Source organism: Phocoena sinus, chromosome 15 (assembly GCF_008692025.1).
Source record: "Phocoena sinus isolate mPhoSin1 chromosome 15, mPhoSin1.pri, whole genome shotgun sequence".
Lineage (NCBI taxonomy): Eukaryota > Metazoa > Chordata > Mammalia > Artiodactyla > Phocoenidae > Phocoena > Phocoena sinus.
The window spans coordinates 80,168,325-80,192,030 of record NC_045777.1 but is presented as its reverse complement, the minus strand read 5'-3'; the positions used below and the strand labels follow the sequence as shown (position 1 = coordinate 80,192,030).

At 55.3% G+C, this 23,706-nt stretch overlaps 1 protein-coding gene across 11 annotated transcripts in view; it reads left to right on the top strand.

The window, feature by feature from the left end:
- Positions 1-23,706, top strand: part of CUX1 (cut like homeobox 1) — a 375,593-nt gene that overhangs the window by 299,940 nt on the left and 51,947 nt on the right. For 5 of the 11 annotated variants that reach the window (XR_004345751.1, XM_032604937.1, XM_032604934.1 and 2 more), the window contains 9 exons: positions 64-122; positions 3,695-3,743; positions 4,457-4,553; positions 5,566-6,237; positions 7,379-7,444; positions 8,755-8,856; positions 10,299-11,137; positions 13,392-13,557; positions 14,091-14,147. Coding sequence is in view for 10 of the 11 variants with exons in the window: in XM_032604937.1 (XP_032460828.1) it covers positions 64-122; positions 3,695-3,743; positions 4,457-4,553; positions 5,566-6,237; positions 7,379-7,444; positions 8,755-8,856; positions 10,299-11,137; positions 13,392-13,557; positions 14,091-14,147 (2,107 nt within the window). In the remaining variant the exon portion in view is untranslated. The remainder of the gene's footprint in view (positions 1-63; positions 123-3,694; positions 3,744-4,456; positions 4,554-5,565; positions 6,238-7,378; positions 7,445-8,754; positions 8,857-10,298; positions 11,138-13,391; positions 13,558-14,090; positions 14,148-23,706) is intronic. The other 6 variants (XM_032604944.1, XM_032604943.1, XM_032604942.1 and 3 more) reach the window with 4 other exon arrangements.

Below are 23,706 nucleotides of genomic sequence, written 5' to 3'. Positions count from 1 at the left end.
ATGGCAAAGCCCAGCAAGCCTTTTTCAGACACGACCACTAATAAAATCCCTCTCTGTTTTCAGCAACTGGAAGAAAAACTCAAAGGACAGGCTGACTATGAAGAGGTGAAGAAAGAGCTAAAGTAAGTTTGGAGATGCAGCTCGGCCATTCACGAGCAGGGCTCGTTGGGGACATGTGCTCAAGGAAACACCATGTCAGCGAGGGGGCAGCTGCGGGGCCCCTGGCTGAGGTCCACCACTGGGCCACATCCGGGGCTACTCACCGTGGCGGGTGTTTGCACTCGGGCCTGTGCCTGAATTCTTTGGACTTTTTATGGAACTCTGTGCATAAAAGGTACCAATCTGCACGGAATCGGGAGATACTGCCCTTTGTAGAAATATAAAATACGAGCTTACTTTTTAGCTGTAAGTCCCCCACACAGAAGGAGAACAGAGCAAGGAAACATTTTCCAGTTGAGGCCTCACGCCTCCCTGGCTTAAACTATGGGACTTTGATCCCCCGGCCTCCACCCGAGAGGCAGCAGCTGAAAGCTTGTCACCCTTTGGAGCTGATGCTCACTTTCCCACGCTTAGAAGCTCCCTCCTCGGGCCCCGGCGCCCAGTCTGACCCTCCCGCCTCAAACTCCTTCCCCTGAGCTGCCCTTGGCCTGCCTAGAGCTCACGGGCAGTGCCCCGGCAGTGCACCCGGCCGCCCCTTGCCCTCCCTCGCCTTGAAGAGTCTCACCCGAGCTGCCCCCTCCTCCCCAGCCAGGTTGGCAAACACTGCAGAGGGGTCCCTGGGCCTGGGTCCCTGCAGCCTCCGGGCCTCTCCCCTGCTGCTGGCCGCCTCTGCTTCCCGGGGGCCTTGCCACGCCCTCGGCATACCCTTCTGCCCCCAGCTGCACCCCGACCCCTCAGCAGACCCCCCAGTGCTCTGCCTGACGGAGGGGACAGACGCCCGTGGCTCCCGGAGCCTCTGCCTCGAAACGACTCCTCTGGTCTCGGCTTCTCCCTCCTGTCTCTCCAGGCTGACCCCGCCACGCTGGTCCCTTCCTTCCTACTCTTCCCATCAGCTCGTTTCGCTCTTGCTGACATTTTTAATTTCTCCTTTTAAAATAAGCCTACACCCACTCCCCATGCTGTTCTTCAGATTCTTAATTCCATTTCCTCGGGTTTGCTAAAAAAGCCCACGTGAAGGCCTCTTCGACCTTCTCGCCCCCTGCGTCAGCAGCCTCCTCCCTGGCGGGGTGACTCCCGGGGGCTCCACTCACTTCTCTCCCTGAGCATCCTCACCCCCGTGACACAGCGGGCCTCTGCACGCCTCCTTGGACACCCCCTCAACTCTCTGCAGGTCCAGCTTCTTTGAGCTCTGTCCTCTCCCTCACCGCATTTCCGGGGGGTATATTTTTTACTTCTCTACCCGCCTCCCCATCCCTTTCCCTCTTCCCGCCTCAAAAGAAAAAAAAAAAAAAGGGCTTCCCTGGTGGCGCAGTGGCTGAGAGTCTGCCTGCCGCTGCAGGGGACACGGGTTCGTGCCCCGGTCCGGGAAGATCCCACACGCCGTGGAGCGGCTGGGCCCGTGAGCCATGGCCGCTGGGCCTGCGCATCCGGAGCCTGTTGCTCCGCAACGGGAGAGGCCACAACAGTGAGAGGCCCGCGTACCGCAAAAAAAAAAACGAAAACAAAAACAATGTGTGCCCTCCCTAGCGTTGAAGCAAAAAAACTGACTTGAAGGCCTTCTCCCGAGCCCCCGCCCTTCCCAGGCTGAGGCCAGGCCCACACCCACTCCTCTGAGCTCACCTCTCTCCCCGAGAACCAAGGCTTCTTGGCCCCAGGCTGCTCCCTCCCAGGTCCGCCTGCCCGGCCACTCGCCGGCCCTCACCCTCTCCCAGGACAGCCTCCCACATTCCTGCCAGCGCTTCTGCTACATCTGCCCAACACGGCCCCAGCACAGCCCCATTCAGGTGGCTCTTCTGCTAGAAGGTGTCTCTGGCTTCCCAGTTCCTGGTGATCCACACGCCCTCTGGATGCGCACCAGCGCCCGTTCCGTCCCATCTCTTCCCCTGAGGTCCCCACCGTGCCCCACCCCAGGAGTCTGTAAAGCCTTTTGCTCCTTCAAGGCCCTTCACAGACACTGACATCTCATGAGACACACCCGTCTCCTGCCCGGGTTTTCTCCCGCTGGTGCTGTTTGGATTTTGTCTTCCACCCAGAATCACCGTAGGGTCCCTGAGGATGAGAAGTGGTTCTGAGTCTGCACAGCGCCAGGCACGTAGTAGGCTGTCGGTAAACTTGGTGAATAAATGAAGAGAGGGCTTCCCTGGTGGTGCAGTGGTTGAGAGTCCGCCTGCCGATGCAGGGGACACGGGTTCGTGCCCTGGTCCGGGAAGATCCCACGTGCCGCGGGGCGGCTGGGCCCGTGAGCCATGGCCGCTGAGCCTGCGCGTCCGGAGCCTGTGCTCCACAGCGGGAGGGGCCGCAGCAATGAGAGGCCAGCTTACCGCAAAAAAATAAATAAAAATAAATAAATGAAGAGACACTGATGTTTTCAGTATAAATTCAGACGCACTTAGTCTTTTCTTACATGATCCTAAAGAGGCCCTCAGACAAGAATATAGCTGCAAACAGTGTGACAGCCACAAAGAAAAGACAGGCTTGTCCAGACTGCTCGCCTCTTCTCTCCTGGCTGATGCAGTGCGGCCCGAGGCTTTTAGGATTCTCGGTAGCAGCTCATCATAAAACAGAATTATGAGCTCCTCGTTCCCGTTTTGTTAGTTTACACGACAGGGGCCACCACAAAGATACAACCACGGGGGAGCTAAGAGCGGTCGGCTCCTCACTGAGCCTCCCGGGGGCCGTGGCACAGAGAGCCCCCTGGGCCCTGGGTACGCTGTGCTCTCCGGATGGCACTGCCATTGATCTTATAGAAGGGCCGAGGCTAGAGTCCCAGCTGGGAGAGTGCAGGAGGCCCGGTGCCCGGGATGGAAGCTGCCCGCTTTCTCACCTTCCCGCCTTGAGCGTGAGGGGAGCGCCTGGGCTCCTTGGGGCCACAGGGACCCACAGGAAGAAAGGAGTGTCCACGTGTGCGGAACGCTGTGAACAGCAGTCCTGGGCACCCGCGCTCACTCAGCTCTCGGACTTGTTGACACAGGCCGAGACCGGAGCAGTTTCCGTGGTAAGGAGAACAAAGGAGACGTAAGCCCTCGCGCCCACACCTTGGCAGTGGCTCCTTCCCCAGCCTGGGCTGCAGACAGTCCGCTGCCGCCTTTGAGCCATCCAGCGGTGGGACCTCGCTCCTGGCCCATCCCCGGGCGGCAGCTGCCAAGTGTACCTGAGGGGCAGCGGCCAGGGGCATCGGTTCCTCTCCCCGGCTTCCTCATTACAGCTTTTTCAGCCCTTCTCAGCTTTACAAATACATTCCACTTGCGGCAGTGTTACGTCTGCGTTCAACTTAACTTTAAAATTATACTCTGAACAGACCTGGTGTGATTCCATATGGAATGATTTACATGCTGGGCAAGAAACTTTCGCTGGCCAACTGCTAGTCGAATAGTTATTCCAGAGACGCTATCAGATGATAAAGCTGCCAGGGAAGTTGTTAAAGTTGTCAGCTCCTCGGTTCCTGGAGAGCAGGAAGCGGTGACGTGGCCGCTCGTTAGCGCGGCTGCCCCCAAAGGTCCGAGCAGGGCTAACGGCTCTGTCTTGCTCTCCGCAGCATCCTGAAGTCCATGGAGTTTGCTCCGGCCGAGGGAGCTGGGACGCAGGTACATGGTCTCCCTTTGCTTTCCGTGTGCGTGAGCATCCGCGTCACTGCTTCACCGTCGCGGTGTTTCTCCTCAAGGGTATTCCGCCAACTTAGAGCAAATTAACTTAAAAGGGGCAAGAAGAGAAAAGTTAGTGTCTTTGAAACTGGTAACCGCGTTCACGTGGAATTGCAATTTAACTTGGGCAGGTCCTGAGAACGTGGGTACAAACGATTATAGGTTGTGTTAAAAGAGCAGCCCCGAGTGGACTGACTGACTTAGGAATTTTTATTATCTACTGCCTCACGTGGACAAGAAACGGGCAAGATGACAATGGCGCACCGTAACCCAGTGGCCCATTAAAATTTTAAGTCATCACGTGGAAGCCCGCTCCCGATGCCCAAAAGGCAGCCTCTGACTCTTGGTGGCTGGCACCCAAAAGAGATCACCTTTGCAGGCCTTTCTGACAGGTCTGTGGCTCCCTTTGCCTAACAAAGCGTAGGTCTAGATGCTCGGATTTGGGTACAGAAGAGGGAGAAATGAGCTGTCTGGAAGCTGTGTGAGCCTAGAAAGAGAGAAATTACTTCAGCCGGAATGAGTTACCTCAGAAAGGAACTCGAGTGTTCTCCACGTGCGTGGAGCGTCCTCGGGGGGAGGGCGGGGGGTGGTCAGGTCAGAGCGGGGATCCTGGGGTTCCGGCGGCCCCGCGGTGAGCCCCGCTCTGCCCCGTCTAGGACTCATCCAGGCCGCTGGAGGTACTGCTGCTGGAGAAGAACCGCTCGCTGCAGTCCGAGAACGCCGCGCTGCGCATCTCCAACAGCGACCTGAGTGGTAGGTTGACAGGGTCTCGCGTCCGCTTGGCCCCTCCCGGGGTCGAGGAAGAAGAAGACGAACCGTGAGTCTGGGCCGATGCATGGCGGGCGTCACCGGGCGATGAGAACCTTGACTAACGAGTGTCCGTCTCCTCCTCACCCCCCCACCCGCCCCCACCCGCTCCGAGACGAGACGGTCCAGGCGAGGCACGAGGCCGCAGGGCGTCTGCGGAGCGCAGGCAGGGCCGTGCTGCGGGAGAGCCCACGAGGGCGCTCGCTCGCGGACGGTGGCTTTTCTGGTCTCTTCTCGGTTGTGCGGCCTCTCCCGTGGTGTTTCCGGGGCTGCTTCCAGGGCCAGGCCCTGCCCTTCCCGGCTCAGTGGAGCTTTTCTTCCTTTGTCAGGTTTTCCTTGGGAACGCCTCCCCCATCCTTAGCCTTTCTTGCTCGTCCCGAAGTGGTGGCGTCACTGACTGCTTCGGGTTTGGCAGCTGGTAAAGCGTTTAAGAGTGTCTCGGGCTCCGATGGTATTTCATTCTTAAAATGTGCGTGCCTTCGATCGAGTGGACTCGGTGCGGTGCGTTCGCCTCAGAGCAAGTGGTGTGAGAATCCGTTGGTCCCAAAATGTCAGTGTTTGCTGCTCCTCAGGTGGGGCCCTTCTGGTTATAGCTCAAATGCTAGAGGCCTGATGAGAGGCCCGCGACCTGCCGACTCTTTACTGTGTGTGGTACCGGCTCCTTGTCACGTTAGGAGTTTGAGTCTATGTCAAGGGGAACTCTCCAGGCTGCAACGTACAAGAAAGGTGCAAACATGAAATGCATGTTGCTTGTTTCCGGGGGGCCTCGTTTGGCTAATTTAAAAATTCAATTGAAAAACAAACCAACACACCTCATTGGCCCTTGTTTAAAAAAAAAAAAAAAAAAAAAACTGCACTTTTTTTTTTTCCCTTTTGCGGGGCAAACTTTGCATCCTGGTCTTGGTTTTTTTTCCCTTTTGAATCCCCCATAATGCATTATGTTTGCCCTTCCTTGTAGGGTCAGCCAGGAGAAAAGGGAAAGACCAGCCTGAGAGTCGGCGTCCTGGACCTTTGCCGGCCTCCCCTCCTTCTCAGTTGCCCCGCAACACGGGGGAGCAGGCTTCCAATACTAATGGTACACACCAGTTCTCACCAGCGGGGTTAACGCAAGACTTTTTCAGCTCATCCCTGGCAAGCCCCAGCCTGCCCCTGGCTTCTACGGGAAAATTTGCACTAAACTCTCTCCTCCAACGACAGCTAATGCAGTCCTTCTACTCCAAGGCCATGCAGGAAGCAGGAAGCACAAGCATGATTTTTTCAACAGGTCCATACAGCACAAACTCCATATCTTCCCAAAGTCCATTACAACAAAGCCCAGATGTAAATGGCATGGCCCCGTCTCCCAGCCAGTCAGAAAGTGCTGGGAGCGTCTCCGAGGGCGAGGAGATGGACACTGCAGAAATCGCCCGGCAGGTGAAAGAGCAGCTCATCAAGCACAACATCGGGCAGCGCATTTTCGGACACTACGTCCTGGGACTGTCCCAAGGGTCCGTGAGCGAGATTCTGGCCCGGCCCAAGCCGTGGAATAAGCTGACGGTGCGTGGCAAGGAGCCGTTTCACAAGATGAAGCAGTTCCTCTCGGACGAGCAGAACATCCTGGCTCTTCGCAGCATCCAAGGCAGACAAAGAGGTGAGAGACTCATGGGTTGGTGCCCATGTGTGAGCCCGTCATGGAGAGGTGTGTGTGTGTGTGTCTGTGTGTCTGTGAGATGAGACATCTGTTGTGCATCACATCAGGTACAGCTCTCAGTCCTGCCACTGCCGGAGCTCAGGGCCGAGGGGCAGGAGCTAAGGCTGTTAGACCTGGGGGGTGGTCCGGCCTCTGAAAATCCTTCAGCACCTCACGCGTAGTAGACTCGCTGTTTCAATACCACGTACTGAGTCGGAGGGAATTACCTCACGCTCGACGTTCTGATGCGTTTCGTGTCCAGCGATCCTTCCGGCCTTAGGTGCTGGCCTCACATGGGGAGGCGGCCCGTGGGTACCACCCGGCCCTAGAGCAGCGGCATTGGCCGGGGGCGGTCCTCACGCAACGCTGGGTCCACGCGGAGGACAGGCCGACCACGTGCGCCCCCCTCCTCCCTCCGCACCAGTGGGAGCGAGGCCCACGGTCACACTCCCCGTGTTTACGTCCCGCTAGCGATCTGTTTAGCATTACCGGCGAAACATGCCTGCCTTGAGTAAAATACATGAAAGTTGTATTAAAACACGCTTCCTACCCCCCGCCCATAAAAAGATAAAAAGTCCGTCCAGTCCCCAACTGCAAGAACTCCTTCCCTCTTTAACGACAGGGGATCCTTCTGCTAAGTGAGCAGTGATAGAGAAAGGGACTCTTCTCAGACGCATTGAGATTTAGACTCGGAGAAGGGAGACGCTTCAAACAGCGTCCATTCGCACAAAGGGCACCGAGGCTTTCACGGCGTTGTTAACCGAAATTGACTGTCTCTGGATGATTTATGCAAGCTTTGTTCCGGGGCTGGTGGGCGATCCGCTTGGCGGCCCTGCTCCCTCCGTTTGACCCCCGTGGCGCTGGTGCCGCAGGCCGCCACCTAGGTCCATCTGATCCCCTTTGGTGGCAGAGCCGTGGCCTCTGTGAGCCGGTCAGCCAGGGAAGGGCCTCTCCAAAGTTTCTAGTGACTCCCAAGTGGCACAGGCAGCCCTGCGCCCTCTCTGTAGTGACAGGCGGCTCAGATTTCATATCACGCAGCCCATAACGTCAACACCACCATCCCCCTGATTGTTTTGTTCTTACCACACTTGTTTTTCAACAGAGAATCCAGGCCAGAGCCTGAACAGACTATTTCAGGAAGTACCGAAACGAAGAAATGGGTCTGAAGGTATGTCGCAGGCAGGTGTTTTTCTTTGCAGTTAGTAACCTAGGAAGCAGCATGTCCTTAGCTGTGTATTCGGGTTAAAACTGTACAGTGTGATTCTGGCCTGGAACCTGATGGAAAAACAGAGCTAGTAAGTATAAAACAAAGCACGGGTTCAAGTACGCACGGCCCCTTCCCCCTGAGCTGCCCGCGCTCTACCGAGCGCAGGAGGGGGCGGCACCACTAAGATGAGCCCCAAAATGCGAATCCCACACCCACCCCCCTTTAGATTCAAATTACGCCTTTCCCCATTTTCTCAGAAGCAGGTGAAAGAGTAACATTTGTTGCTCTGAGAAGAATCAGGTGACTGAGTCAGATGAGATACTGCTGCTTCCTCGTACCTTCCCTGAACTCTGAAATGTGTCGAGGGCATGACAGAGGGGACAGATCCCAAATGGAACCTGCTCGCCAGCCCCCGTGGCACTCCTCGGAGTCGCAGCTTCGATGGGGTTTTGTCCCGGCGGTCTGCTTGTTTTTAAATGGTTTAATGTGGCGGTTCACACTTAGTGAGGTAGTGACCAATTCAAACACGTGGACGGCTTCCGGGAAGAACCGGGGCCAGCCCCCGGGCCGTAGTAGCTTCAGTGCACCTGTGCACGTGGCTGCTTGGCAGAGCATCACCATGTGACCGAAAGACGGAATTCCTGTCCTTTAGGCATGTCCGCAGGCTTCTCTCCTTGTTCATAAATTTTAAAAAGATAGTATGTGATAAGAGACCCGAAAGTTTTAACTTAAGCCTTCAGCCTCTTCACCTTGTACGAGCAAACGAGCAAACGATAGCGAGAGAATCAGCCTCCACCCCTTGCCCTCTCTGCCCATTTTTCCGCTCTGGGATACTGGCCTCAAGGACACGTACAAAGCCTTGAACGTAGTCCCAAGCTAAAGCAGCTGTTGGAGTTGTTTTTAAATGACTCACAGAAAAAGCGTTGCCTTTTAATCCTTCATCTTTTTTCTTATACCGGATTAAATGACTCGCTCTCCCTGGCCCCACCCCACGGGTGACGTCCAGCTTGGATAATGTGAGAGCTTGTCCCACTGGCCGAATACTGTCTGACGCCAGGTGGAGTCAGTAGGAAGCCCTTCCTGCCCCGGGGCCGCGGTACCTGCTGTGGAGTTGCCCGCACAGCAGGTACAGGTAAACGGGAGGCCGCGCCTGCCTCCGTGTCATCACTGGCCTCGACTCAGCAGCTATTTAGCAGAATGACGTCTTTGTGCAGCCCTAAGTTTTGTTCCAGGTGTGGGTTTGATGTCATTGGTGTGGCTTCTCCCTGCAGGTAACATCACCACCCGGATCCGAGCCTCAGAGACCGGGTCCGATGACGCAATCAAGTCCATCCTGGAACAAGCCAAAAGGGAGCTGCAAGTACAGAAAACCGGTACGGAGTCCAAGTCTTCTTCGACCGCTGTCTTCCACACTTAGTTGAAAGAATTGTCATGAGCGTGCTGGTCGGCAGTAATTAACTTTGTTAAAAAAAAAAAATAGAGTGAATGTTTTCAAGCCTTGAGGCAAGCACAGAGGGGAGCAGGTCTGTGTGATGTCTATTTTGCTAACGGTTACCATTCTAGGTCATTGCCTAGCATTGACTCAGGAATGTACCCCTGGCCTAGAATCTCCGTGACTTAAATGAGCAAGTACTTTGTATCAGATTCCCCTTTTTTTTTTTTTTTTTTTTTTTTTGCGGTACGCGGGCCTCTCACTGTTGTGGCCTCTCCCGTTGGCGGCGGAGCACAGGCTCCGGACGCGCAGCCTCAGCGGCCATGGCTCACGGGCCCAGCCGCTCCGCGGCACGTGGGATCTTCCCGGACCCGGGCACGAACCTGCGTCCCCTGCATCGGCAGGCGGACTCTCAACCACTGCGCCACCAGGGAAGCCCCCAGATTCCCTTCTTTAAACGCAACACAGGCTTTTGCTACTTGGGTATATACTTGACCACAGCTGCTTTATGGAACAGACGTTGCCAGAGAGGAGCAGGAAGTGTTAAAGGGTGGATGGCCCCACCTCTGCAGTCAGTCAGCTTCAGGAATTGGCCCTCATAGCTCCCTGAGAGCTGCCTTGTGTAAGAGAACACCCACATTTCAGCTTTTCTGCGGCTGAACTTTGCTTGAGAGGCGCACCAGGCTGTAGATTCAGCTCAGACCTTCCTCTGGAGAGGAAACCTGAGTGCTCTACCCGGGGTTCAACACAGACACACCCCTGCCCTGTGCCCACGAAGCCCCTGCTCTGTGGAGTCCTTCCACCACAGACGTGGCCGCGAGGCCCCACCAGGCCTGGCTGCAGGCAGCTGTGACCACTTGGCACCTGCCACTACCTGGTCACTGCCCTGGGTTCCTGACCTAGGGCCTGCCCACTGCCCCACACACACACTGGCCCTCCCCCTCCCCCTCCCCCTCCCCCTCCCCCTTGGTGGCCACACCGTAGTCACCCACCCAGAAGGGGATCTGAGCTAACAAAACCACTGGAATTTTGGGATATAGCACATGAGCACGTTAAGTTTAAAGTGATCCCGGAAAGAGAGTCACAGAGCGTTTGCACACGTAACGCCCCCCGCCCCGCCCCCCATCACACTCGTGATCATAGCTTACCCCTTCGGCTGGTGTGTCGCGGAGGCCATGTGGTCGCACAGCAGGCGCGTTGGCCCCTCTATCACTGCTCGGACAGGGTGCGTGAACGTTTCACGACGGGGGAAACGTTGGAAAAACAGAGCCGTGAGGTTCTTCCCAGTAACCTGCATGCGGTGGCAGGTCGGGTCGGGATGAAGTGGAGTGAAAAAGCACGGGGCGGTGCCGCCACCGTCTCACCTCTGTGTTTGCTCCGCAGCAGAGCCGGCCCAGCCTTCCTCGGCGTCCAGCAGCGGGAACTCCGACGACGCCATCCGCTCCATCCTGCAGCAGGCCCGCCGTGAGATGGAGGCCCAGCAGGCCGCCCTCGACCCCGCCTTAAAGCCAGCGCCGCTGTCCCAGACGGACATCGCCATCCTGACCCCCAAGCTAATGCCCCCCTCGCCCATGTCGTCGGTGTCCGGTTACTCTCCATTAGCCGTCTCCCTGAAGAAGCCCCCCTCGGCTCCCGACTCCAGTGCCCCCGCTCTGCCCAACCCCCCGGTCCTGAAGAAGGAGTCCCAGGACGTGCCCGGGCCAGACCTCCCGGGGGCGGCCGACTCCGCACAGGGGGTCCTCAGACACGTGAAGAGCGAGCTGGGCCGCAGCGGCGTGTGGAAAGACCACTGGTGGAGCGCCGTCCAGCCCGAGAGGAAGAGCAGCGCTCCCCCCGAAGACCCCAAGGCTGAAGAAGCCAGTGGCGGGAAAGAAAAAGGCGGCGGCGGCAGTGGCGGGCAGGCGCGGGCCGAGCGCGGCCAGCTCCAGGGCCCCTCCTCGTCAGAGTACTGGAAGGACTGGCCCAGCGCCGAGTCGCCGTACTCCCAGAGCTCAGAGCTGAGCCTCACCGGAGCCAGCCGCAGCGAGACACCCCAGAACAGCCCTCTGCCCTCCTCCCCCATCGTGCCCCTGTCGAAGCCCACCAAGCCCTCGGTCCCTCCGCTGACCCCTGAGCAGTACGAGATCTACATGTACCAGGAGGTGGACACCATCGAGCTCACCCGGCAGGTGAAGGAGAAGCTGGCCAAGAACGGCATCTGTCAGAGGATCTTCGGGGAGAAGGTAAGGGACTCGATGTGGGAGCCTGGGTCTTCCCATCTCCCTTCACTGCTTAGGACTGCGTATCTGTCTGGAGGGTGTGGCCATCACCCACTTAGTTAACCAAGGAGCATCATGGCCCGCCCACTCCCAAACTTCCGGGGAGGCTGGCCGGTGAACGCTCCATTTGCGGCATCCCCGTTGGGGGCCAGGTTCTGGGTGAGGCCCTCTCACCCTCCGCGGTCCTTTAGACCTCTTGTCTCACACTGTGAGGGGGTGGCAGAGTCGCCATTTGACAGATGAGGAAACCGAGGCTCAGGGAAGTTAACTATGTGCCCCAAGCTAGCAGGTGACTGAATCGAGTTCTGTCCCCCCAGCCAAGTGGAGCCCAGAGGCGCCTCTGCAGGCTGTCTCGGCCAAAAGGATCTGATCTGATCACAGAGAGAGACGACCAGCGTGCAGAGAACCAGAAGGCACTCGATAGAAACAGCAACGTAAAGCGTAGTTGTACCTCTCTCATAATTCAGAACGTGCTTGGGGCACCAGAGGGGTGAGGCAACCTGCCCAGGGATGCGCAGCTAGAGGTGGCACGGGCAGAGCTGCACAGAGCCCAGGCTGGCCTCGAGGACCCTTGTTTCCACATCGGCCTTCCCTGGCTCATGAAAGGCCATGGTTTGTGGATGGGCTACCAGACCCTTTCTGTTCTCGGCACTTCCTGGTCACTGAGATTCTGGAATAATGGGAATTTACCAGGCCTGCAAAATATAAGATAAACATCATACCCCGGGATAGTCTTAGATTAAGCAATGAATTGCTGAGCATAATGAGAAGCGCTCCTAAAAGTCAGTCCCCTAAAAGACAGCCTCCCCGGGACTTCCCTGGTGGCGCAGTGGTTGAGAGTCCGCCTGCCAGTGCAGGGGACACGGGTTCGAGCCCTGGTCCGGGAAGATCCCACATGCCGCGGGGCAGCTAAGCCCGTGCGCCACAACAGCTGAACCTGCGCTCTAGAGCCCGCGAGACACAACTACTGAAGCCTCCGCGCCTAGAGCCCGCGCTCCACAACAAGAGAAGCCGCTGCAATGAGAAGCCAGCGCACCGCCACGAAGAGTAGCCCCCGCTCGCCGCAACTAGAGAAAGCCCTCGTGCAGCAACGAAGACCCAATGCAGCAAAAGAAGCAAAAGACAGCCTCCCCAAGGGCCACGTGGCTGGGTCAGCAGTGGCCTGCCCCGCAACTTCCTACCCGCCTTCCCAGGTCCTGCCTTGAGTTCAGTGTTTGCCATGTGCTGTGCTATGAATCCTCGAAACACGGTTGTGAGCTCTTTGTCCCAACTTTGCAAAAGGTGACGGGGTGAATAGAAATGAGGATGAGAATTGAAAGTCCCTTGAAATTTCTAGTTCAGCGTTGTAAAAATATCATTTGAGAACATTTAAATAGACATTTGTGCTCATGCCTTAAATTTAGCAGAGACTTAATAGCATTGAACTTGTTTGGCCCATGAGTGCAGTTTATTCTGGAACTTGAGAACTTTTCAAAGAGTGATCGGATGCGGCCCCTAAATATCTCTGGGCTGCATCTGTGTCCTGTGGGGGGTGTTTGTGCCCATACATATGTATGGCCATATGTGAGCGTAACAAAGTCGGGTATGTACGTGCAACTTGTCGATCGTCTGCAGTGAGCTTCACTCCCAGGCTGGCTCCTTGGTTGCCACCAGCTCACCTCTGGGCCCCTACCATCGAGCAGGATGTGATCAGAGAGAGCAGACCTTTCTAAATGCCAGGCTGGCCCGGCGCCAGCAAAGGCGACGGGCGCCCGCGTCCCGCCAGCATCCGTCGCTCCTGCTCTAAAGGGGTCCTTGGCCCCCAGCACCTCGGCCTTTGCTGGCGCCGCCAGGCAAAGAGCAACAGAGTTTCAGTGCTTCCTCCTCGGGCTGTCAGGACGACAAGCCTGCAGGCTTGGCAGGATCGAGACCCTGGAGGGAGCCCCTCCCCTCCGTTTACCCACCCTCCTCTCCCTGGGAGCTGAAAGCTGGGACTGTGACCGTGGCTCCCCGTGTCAGGGCATCAGCCCACTGGTGACCTTGAAAAGCTTATCCCCCACCCCAGGCTGTTGGCACCCGCCCCCAGGGGTCGGTTCCGTGCTCGGCCCCAGGAGCGCTCCCCATGTGCCACCCATCCCGACCACGCCTCCGCATGGCCACGCGCGAATCACTGACACATTCTGCGGCCTCACACCAGACCCGGGGTGCTGATGCTGTGTGTCTTTGGTCGCCATTCCAGGTGCTGGGCCTGTCCCAGGGCAGCGTCAGTGACATGCTGTCCCGGCCGAAGCCATGGAGCAAGCTGACACAAAAAGGCCGCGAACCCTTCATCCGGATGCAGCTCTGGCTGAACGGCGAGCTGGGCCAGGGCGTCCTGCCTGTCCAAGGACAGCAGCAAGGGCCAGGTAAGGGCAGCCCCGCCCTGGGCTGCTGCAGGCGGTGGGGGAGGGGAGCCTGTGCGGGGAGACCACCAGCCACGCCATCAGCTGCTGCCCGAGAACCAGCCCCCTTCCTCCACCACCTGTTGCCATGGGACTGACTCCGTTTTGGGGAGAGAGAAGATTGTGCCTAGCTAATTTTATAAGCAGCAGAAAACGCGTTACCAATTAGGAAAATGCTGTTTATACATAAATATAGGTAAGAGTCAAGTAGCTAAATCAGGGAAGCAGGAAAGGAAATCAGCCAGAGGAGCAGAACGAAGGGTCTCATGGTGACGGCTTCCGCTTGCTCGCCAGCCAGTGGCCCAGCTTTCTACCGGCAGTGCTTTGCCTGCTGGCATGGACGCCCAACCCCCGCCCCGTTCTGGCCCTCCCCGTAAGGAGTGGGTGCCCTCCCTTGGGCCTTTGGGGCCCTTATTGCTGTGCTCCGGGTATTAGGAAGCTGTAACCGCCCCCCAAGTTTGTTTCCTCGTTTAACTGTACCCATTTCTCTCGTTCAGTCCTGCACTCCATGACGTCACTCCAGGACCCCCTGCAGCAGGGCTGCGTGAGCTCAGGTAACTAGCCATGTCCGGTGTTTTGAATGAAACATTTCCCTGCCTTTTGTGTTTTCCTCTGGTCTGTACTGGGGAGACTTGAAGGATCCCTCGTTCTGGATCCGGTGAGCTGAAAACATGGTACCCTCCAGTCAGACTGGATTCGTCGAGGTCGTAGTTTCTAATGGAGAAGGAGAGAGTCGGCGGCCGAGTGCAGGTCCCTCCAGCGTTTTCTCGTGCCTCACCGTGCGCTTTCATCAGTCCGTCGGCTCCTAGGTGTGAGGCCCTGTGTTCGGGGCTGGGGGCTGGGGACTGGGGTCCAAGTCAGAGACGGATTCTGTGCTCAGGGGGCTTCCAGTCTCATAGCAGGGGACAGGGGACAAGGAACGGGCATTGCAGTTCAGGGCGTGACACTCAGGAGAGTGGGACTGAGGTTGGGGTCCAGCCTGGGATCAGGTGGTGGAGGGCCTAGAGCCCGGGCCCAGGAGCTGGGGCTGCTTCCGGGCGGCATCTGAGAGCCCCGAGGCCTGGTCTTTGAGGTCACATCTCCGCCACGTGGACTCCTGGACACGGCAGCCCGGGCTGGCCCACACCGCTGATTCCTGGACCCCCTCCTTGTCCTTCCTGTGTGCCTGCCTGTGCCAGGCTTTTCCCACCCAGCTCCCAGGAACAGCCAGTATCGTGAGCTGTTCCTCTTTTTTTCTTTCTTTATTTTTCTAAACATGTTGATTAGTCTCCATATCCCATTGATGCATTGAAAACACAAACAAAGCTAAGTGAGGAGCGTGGAGCCCGCCAGCCTGCTGGAAGTTTGACGAGGGAAAACACGTGCCGTGAGGGGAACAGCTGGGCGGCAGCGGCCTCCACCGCTTCGAAACTCCAAACCCGCACACAGATGCAGCCAGCGCTGGGGGCAGCTAAGCTCCCGGCTGACGTTCTCTTGTGTTTTGGGTGTTCCACCTTGAGGGGTGGAAGGCTGTATCTAGCCCAAGCTCTTGGTTTTCTTGGCTGGACCTCTAAATGGAGTGGTTGGCCCTCTGAGAAGGATCAGGTGTACTTCCTTCTCCCTGCCTTTCTGCATTGGCCAATTTCATTAGCAGGTACTGGAGAACTTACCCAGCACTGGCACCCACTCAAAACACATTAGAGAAAATAATGGACGCGGTTGTTTGTGCTAGAGTTTTGCGGACGTTTGCATGGCAGATTCTCCTTGCCTCTTGCTCTAATGGAGAGCTGGCCCCCTGTTAAACTCTCCGAGTATCTGCTGCCCCTTCAGAGTCAGGACCCGACTTGGCAGAATGTGACTAACGGTTTTTAGATCAAAACCCCTTGTTTCTAAATAAAATAAGAATCACCTGCAGTCCCAGGTCGGCTGTGATGGATGCCAAAGCCTTCCCCGTGTCGGAACAAATCCTTAAAGAATGGCTCTTTACTTTCTATTGTGTAACGAGCGCTCCCTGCTGTGCTGCAACATTCCTATGACCGCCACGTTTCCAACCTGGGAACAACTCACACAGCTCCTCAGAGGGCTGTAAGTGATATTTGTAAGAGATCAAATTACTTCATAAAATAAGGAGATTTAAACTCTTGGGGAGCCTGCAGATTGAAGGAGGGAGGGAGGCAGGAGGCAGTGAACCCCTGGGTACAAGTGAGTGCTGTAGAACTTTCCCCTGCTTTCTGTGAAGAGGCCCGGGCAGGCCTCTCTGCGTCATCTCCGCAAGAGGGAAGGTGGATGGCCGACCTCTCACTCGACGCGCCTGTTGTGAGTCAGCAGTTGGGAAGCCATCCGTAGAAATAATAATTATGGTGATTGTGGAGAAAGGTGGAAAACTTACTTCTTACATTCTAGGAAAATAGAAATTTTTTTATTTTAAGTCACGATGGTAGCTAAGCGAAAATGTTTCTCTGGATCAGGAGAGACTAGAAAGTGCTTGTCAGAATGAAAAGACAGATGATCACATAGCGGCAAGACTGTGGGTGGCAGTTTTCCTTGTTTGAAATTTCTTTACTATCAGCGTTATCCTTTCAGGAGTGTTTCTAAAAATTAAAGTAGCCGTGCCTTTCGGTATGTGGAATTCAGATTTGAAACACAGAATTCTCTTATAATGATGAGTGTTGGTAAATCAGTGGGATGAATGACTACTGGAGACGCCGGGCTCTTTGACAGCCTAAAAAATCAGTGTCTGGACTTCCCTGCGGTTCAGTGGTTAAGACTCCGCGCTTCCAACGCAGTGGACGCAGGCGGGGAGCTAGGATCCCGCATGCCGCGCAGTGTGGCCCCCCCAAAAAAAAAAAAAAACAGTGTCTCGGAGGAAGCATTCAGCATTGCCCCCCAAAAGGCAGGGGAGCAACGCCTCTGGCCTAGGATTTCTCCAGGATTCTGATTCCCTGCTCTCGCCGTGGCTACCACGGAATCCTTCCAAGAGGCCCCCAGACTCAGAAAGATGCTCTGTCCTTGGCGGTGGCTCCATGAGGCCTCTGCCCAAGGCAGCTCAGCATGGTGGCAGCAGATGGCCGCAGGAAGGTAATTCTGACCCTGGGTTGGTCTGTTCCTGAATATTGGTGAGAAACACTCAGTGTCTGAGAATCTAGGCTGCCGAACTGGCCCGGCCATCGGTTCAGCCTCCCAGGTGTGGAAGGACTTTGGAAGACCCACCTTCTGTCCACAGCCACGGTCTGAGCAGAGATCGTGTGGGTCTAATGCAGGGCTCTGTGCTTAGTTTCCATGGCGATGAGGTGCCCCGGGGGTGGAGGGCCTCACTCAACTAAACAGCAAACTGCTGACACGGGACTCCGTTTTCCTCGCTAAGAATTCCTGTCTGCCTTTCTGCCCAGCCCTGTTGCCCTCAGCATCTCCATTTTCCTTAATGATTTCTGTGTCAAACTTGCCGATCAGGTTCATGATAAAGGAGAGAGAAACTGGAGTTCCCAGTGCCTCATCACTTTTTCCTCCTGGTGGTTGTAACCATTTCTGAACATTCCTTTGATGATTCGAGACGTGGGGTGATGGCCTTGGACACTGAGGAGAATTGATGCCACTTTCAGTGAGTGACCTGCGCTGTTGAGGCCTTGATGAGGAGAACGGAGGGTTCCATACCAGTCATATGAGTAACTTAAAAAAAAACAAAAACGGTTTTTAAAGGACAGAACTTCAGATCAGTTACCTGTTCCTATATTTCCTCGTAGTCTAGTTTCACATTTCTTTTAATATAAATTTATTTCTTTTTGGCTGCGTTGGCTCTTCGTTGCTGCGCGCGGGCTTTCTCTACTTGCGGCGAGCTCTTTGTTGCGGTGCGAGGGCTTCTCATTGCGGTGGCTTCTCTTGTTGCGGAGCGCGGGCTTCTCATTGCGGTGGCTTCTCTTGTTGAGGGGCGCGGGCTCTAGGCTCGCGGGCTTACTTGCTCCGCAGCATGTGCGATCTTCCCGGACCAGGGCTCAAACCCGTGTCCCCTGCATTGGCAGGCAGATTCTTAACCACTGCACCACCAGGGAAGTCCCTCTATACACATGTTTCTGTTGGCTTCTTTCAAAGTCCCCAGTGTCTTGGGTTGTCGTTAATCTAATATGGCAAGACAGAGGTGCAGGTGGTCCTTTGGGATTGGTTCTCCGAGTCTCCCGTTTGTTTGTCTCCCATCCCAGCTATCATGCACCCTGCGTAGCAGTAGCAGTGCTCAGGAGAAGCAGAGGAAGCGCTCAGAGAAGGAGAAAGGAGGGACCAAGTAAGGCTTGTTTTCTCTGAGTGTGGCCTGTGGTCATTGCTTATCAGTTAGGAGGGTGTTTTTTTTTTTTAAAGAAGAAAGCCTTGAGATGTTAATGAAGGTATACGTGTGTGTATCCGTGTAGGTAGTACGTAGGTACCTAGTTAGATGTGATCTACAGTTGGATTGTTTTTTTCCTTTTCGTTCCTTAAAGCTCATTTCATATTCATGGTTCCTTGGTGTGATTAATCTTTTTGCCCCAAGGGAAAGAAGGAGACAAGAGACAACTCCAAAACGGGGAGAAAGGAAGGAGAAGGAACAGATTTCTCTAAATGTGACTCAGTCACTCATCACCTTATGGAGAATTGACAGGAGTCGCCCATGCGCTCAGCTTTGTAACTTTTTACTCTGGGAGCACTTCGTTACTGTAGCTCACAAGCTTCCACGCCCAGATGGATTATTGCAAGCCATACCGACGAAAGGATGGCCCAGTCTCCTCGGATTAATTATAAAATACCCAGCTTTTTCCCAGCGTGTCAGGCAGGAACTGCGGGTTCCGGAATCTTCTCCAGCTGTGGAGAATTCCATGGCTCCTCGTCACTGTTCTCACTCAGCCGACCACCAGTTCCCTCTTGAGAAGATAGCAGCTGCGTCCCTCTCTAACGTGGGTGGTCCCACGTGTGTCCCCTCCCTGACATGAGCACCGCAGGGCTGTATGCTGCACGTGGCCTTACGCAGCCGGAGAGTCCCAGGGCCACAGCTCCCAGTTAGGGGCAGGCCGACCTTCCTTTTTAATGTGCGGCTCTTGCTTGGTACCCATGAAATGACCAGGAGAACACGTCCACGGTTTTAGTGCTTTAAACTCAGCTTCCTTGAATAAGCAATCAGTTCCTCGGTTTTGGTGACTAAGTCAGGGTGGGGCATTTGCATGGCACATTAATAAGAAGAGGAAGGGCTGGTCGAACCCCCAGAGAATTCCGTGGCACCATCTAAGGAGGCAGAATGCTTTGTTCCGTGCCCTAGACTAGAACTGAGTTGATTTTTTTTTCCTTTCTTTTTTTTTCTTCTCTTTCATGGAAATACGTCAGTGAAAGTAACTGTTGGTGCTCTCTGAAAAGAACTCTTCTAACTGTCGTTTATTTTGAATACCTGAAAAGATTTGTATATACATAACTGATTTATACATGGCCGTAGGCAACAGATCGAAAACAAAAGAGAATTCTGGAAAGCCACGTGTGAGCTAGGAAGTGACCCCTCCTGAGCAGGTGACCGCTGTGCTCATCATTAGTCCTGGGGCTCAGCCTCTGCCCCCCCACTCAGCGGCCATGAACTTGGCAGCCAGAAGAACTGAGTGCGCATTCATTTCTCTCTTTCTGGGTTGTGCCCTGCATGACGCCATTTCAGTGTTACCAAGAGTGCCACGATAAAGGAATTGTCTGTCCTAAGATCAGAAAGGTCAGGTTTCTGGAATCAGACACAACCTACCTTAACGTTTGTCTGTCATCTGGTACATGTGGGCGCAGGCCAGTGGGGAGGCCCGTGGTGCTGAGGGTGCCCCAGGAGGTGGCTGGGCCGTGAAGGGCGAAGGGGTCAGGGCGGAAAACATTGCAGGTGGAGAGCTCTGCGGGTGCAAACGTTCATCGATGGCTGAGGACAGGATATGTGCGGAACCTTTGAAAAAAAGCGAAAATAGTAGAAGCCCCGACTTTAGAGGCCTTCTGGTTTTCTTTTAAACTAACAGGAGGAAAGTGGATTACGGAGGAATTTTGTCTTTTCTTTATGTAGAATAGGGTTCCTGTTGCCGCCTTAAGGCCCGTTATGATAAGAAACAAAGTATGGAGATCAGGACAGAAGGGGGGCTCCTTGCTCCTTTGAGGTGACCTCCGTCACCTGCCGCCGTGGCGGCACTGGGCCCCAGGATGCCCAGCCTGCTGCCCCGTGGGCGGCTCTTTATTGAGAGGAGGTGGGCTTCCAGAGCATGGAGAGGCAGGCTGGGGCTCAGCGCCCCCAAGAGCGGCCTCGGAGGGCAGGGCGGGGGGGCAAGGCCGTAGGGGGAGGTAGGACGGCTTCTCATGAGCTCCCCGGAAGCTGCGCCTCCCTGCGTTACCTCCGTGCCTGCGCTGCCTTTTCAGCTCTCCTAGCGGTTCCGGGCATTTGTGGGATTCCTTGTGGCGCCTGAGCACGACCCTGAAACTGCCTTGCTGCTGCATTAACCAGGAAGGCAGAGGGAGCACGGAGAGGCCCTTTCACTCCTGGGACGCCGTGGGGTGGGGTGGGGGGCGGTGAGGGTGGTGGTGGAGCCGAGCCGGCACAGCCTGCCCTCCCCTAGAGCACACTGCACCCGCAGGCCCCGCGCAGGCATCCCTGGAGCAGCAGCCACTGAGCCAGCCAGCCCACTCGATGTTTTCGTCTCAAAGCAGCAAATGCTGTCACCACGCTCCCTGGGAAAGGCTGCTTCTGCACAAATCAGCCCCCAGGGGTCTCTGTTTCTTGATTTGTCACTGGGTCTCTCCAAAAAAAGGCGAGAGAATCAGAGTAACCCAGAGTAAGAAACTTTTATTTTTAATTACGGTTTGTGGGTTTGGGGTTTTTTTTTTTTTTCTTTGAATAAGTAAAATGCATCATGGCTACAAAATGCAGGATTTAAAAGAGCTTACACCCTTTTTCAAAAATAAGTCGCCCTCCTCCCTCATCCCCAGGCCCCCAGGTGCTCTCCCCCAAGGCCCTCCTGTTCGTTTCCTTCAGAGAGTCTCTGCATCTAGATGTTCGTTGCACACAGAAGGGAGCACGCAGTGCTCAAGGTGTGCTTTGCTTTTCTTACCTGGCGATTGTCTGTAGAGACTGCCCTAGGCTGGGACATAAAGAATTTCCTCCTCTTTTCACTGCTGTAGGGAATTCCTGTATCTGGACATGCCATACTTTATTTAGCCAATCACTAGTGAGAGATACTTAGACTGATTTTTTTTTTTTTTTTTTTTTTTTTTTTTTTTTTTTGCGGTACGCGGGCCTCTCACTGTTGCGCCCTCTCCCATTGCGGAGCACAGGCTCCGGACGCAAAGCTTCAGCGGCCATGGCTCACGGGCCCAGCTGCTCCGCGGCATGTGGGATCCTCCCGGACCGGGGCCCGAACCCGCGTCCCCTGCATCGGCAGGCGGACTCTCAACCACTGCGCCACCAGGGAAGCCCCCTAGATTGATTTTTTTTTTTTTTTTTTTTTGCGTTACGCGGGCCTCTCAATGCTGCGGCCTCTCCCGCCGCGGAGCACAGGCTCCGGACGCGCAGGCCCAGCGGCCATGGCTCACGGGCCCAGCCGCTCCGCGGCATGTGGGATCTTCCCGGACCGGGGCACGAACCCGCGTCCCCTGCATCGGCAGGCGGACTCTCAACCACTGCGCCACCAGGGAGGCCCCCTAGATTGATTTTTAACGGCAGAACCTAAGAAACGATCCTGCGGCGAGCAGCCTCGAGCACGTGTGAGCAGCAGCAGGACGGTGGCTCAGAGCCAACTGCAGAGGGCTCGTCTCATCTCAGCCACTGAGCACCTGTGTGGCCTTGGGCAAGTGACTCGACCTCTCTGTGTCTCAGTTTCTTCTTTAAAATAGGAAAAATAAAGTACCTATCTCCTAGACCTTCAGGAGTTTTAAATGAGTTCATGTATAAAAGCCTCCAGGGCAGTGGCTCGCACAGAGGAAGTGCCAGTTGAGTGTTTGCTTTCCTACTGCTGCCCTTGAGACCACTGCCATTATGTCATTTCGTGCGCACGCAGATAGCTATAGAACAACGTACGTGCACACATGAAAGGTCAGGCTCCTGTCTTTAAAGCAGAAAGCGGGTCCAGCACTCACTCCTTGGGCGGAGACTGTCAAGGGAGAGCCTGGCTGGGTGGCAGCCGGCGCAAAGGGTCAGCTGCAGGTGACCTGCATGCAGCTCTCCAGGTTCCTGGCTTCCCTGAAATGCCGTCCATCTTTGAACATTGTCTGTCCACCTGCCATTCCGTGAAGTTCACCCAAAATCTTGAGCTTCAAGAGTAAGACTACAGGGCTTCCCTGGTGGCGCAGTGGTTGAGAGTCCGCCTGCCGATGCAGGGGACACGGGTTCGTGCCCCGGTCCGGGAAGATCCCACATGCCGCGGAGCGGCTGGGCCCGTGAGCCATGGCCGCTGAGCCTGCGCGTCCGGAGCCTGTGCTCCGCAGCGGGAGAGGCCACAACAGTGAGAGGCCCGCGTACCATAAAAAAAAAAAAAAAAAGAGTAAGACTACAGGTCATCGCTCAGGCCATATGGGGCAAACTAGTGCAGAGCCAGGCCATCTCGTCTGGATACAGGGGTGACTGTGGGCACAGGTGAGCGGCAGCGCCATCCCGCTCAGCTGCTCTTGGTTGCGTGGCCTGGACCCTCGGTGCTGGCGCGCCCTAACTGCCCGTTAGGAGAAGGCCCCGGCAGGCCTTTGTCACGGGCCTCTGGACACGTGTCCTTTCTCTTCCCCGTAGACTTCCTTCGAAGAAGGGAATTTGCAGTACACTGGGCATTCAGTCCAAGAGGCAAAAGTAGCTCACAGGTGCAAATGAGGACTTCAGTTTTCAATGGTTTGCTTCCGGGGAAGGATGAAGAAGCTTAAATGCTTAAAAATCCTCAGGTAATTTTTAAAAGGCGGTAAGAGTACAATGAAGAAACTCATATACTTGCACCTTTTATGTGCCAAGTGCAGCACTAATACCTTTGATCCCTAAGTGGATCAAAGTGGAAATGATTTATAAATAAATTTATTAAATAATAATAAAATAAAATCAGATCCAAGATGAACACTTAACAGGAAATCAGATGCCTCAGTTACCCCAAGAGGCATGCCCTTGTGTTCAGGCTGGGAGCTGGGCAGAAGGGAAGGGAACCCAGCAACAAAACAGTGGCATAGTCAGAGCCCTGTTTATGAAGTTTTGCAACAGAAAGTGTATGACCCATCTGGCCCGTGATGCGGGGTCCATGCTGCTTTGAAACCCCTTCCAGGCTAGATCCAAGGAAGGTATGCGCAGGGGCCCAGGGTTCTTTCCCGTGCAAGGACAGCCCCGCCCTTCAGCTTCATGCCCTCTCCCTGCTAGTGGCCCTCAGCCAGCCCAGGACCTGGGGCCCAGCCCCCTGCTGACTGATCCCTGGGCCAGGGTCATGCTCAGGAGTGAGAAAGGGGGTCCCAGAGAGAACGAAGCAAGCCAGGCGGCTTCCGTCACCGGCTTCATCCTGATTTTGTGTTTTGTTCTTCCCTTTGGAACTGGATTCCTAAATATAGCCCGAGTCTGAATTGGCAGATGTTGGGTTTGTCCTTTACAAGAGGGCCAAAATTAGTCTGTCATTTGGCACCTAAATAAAGCAGCCAAACTGCCTTTGTACCAACTTTGCGATGAGGAGGGACTGAAGTTGCCGCATTTCTCTCGACAAGGAAACTTTCTCGGAAGCTGGAGCGGCACCTCTGAAGCCAAGAGGCTGAGTCCAGAGGGATGCGCCTTCCTCCCGGCTAGACCCTCTCGTCTCTGAGTTACAGTCAGTGTGTTCCACGTAGTTTAAATACCTCATGAGATTGGAAGAGGAGGATCAATACCCCACAGAAATAGCACTTGGAGAGAACAGCAGTGGTGACTTTGATTTGGGGAGGAAAAGAGCAATCTGTCCAGAGTGCCTGGAGCTGGGTGAGCAGAGGGGCTCCCCAGGGGCAGCAGAAAGATGTTATAATCAATTACCACATCATAACACTGATGTATGATAATTACTGAGTGTTTCTCCTGAGATAGCGCAGCATTTGGCTGGGATGCAGTTCTTTCATGGTCCACTGCCTGATTAATATGCAAATAATAGGCTGATTGCATGATGAATGCAGAAAATGAGTTCGCTGATA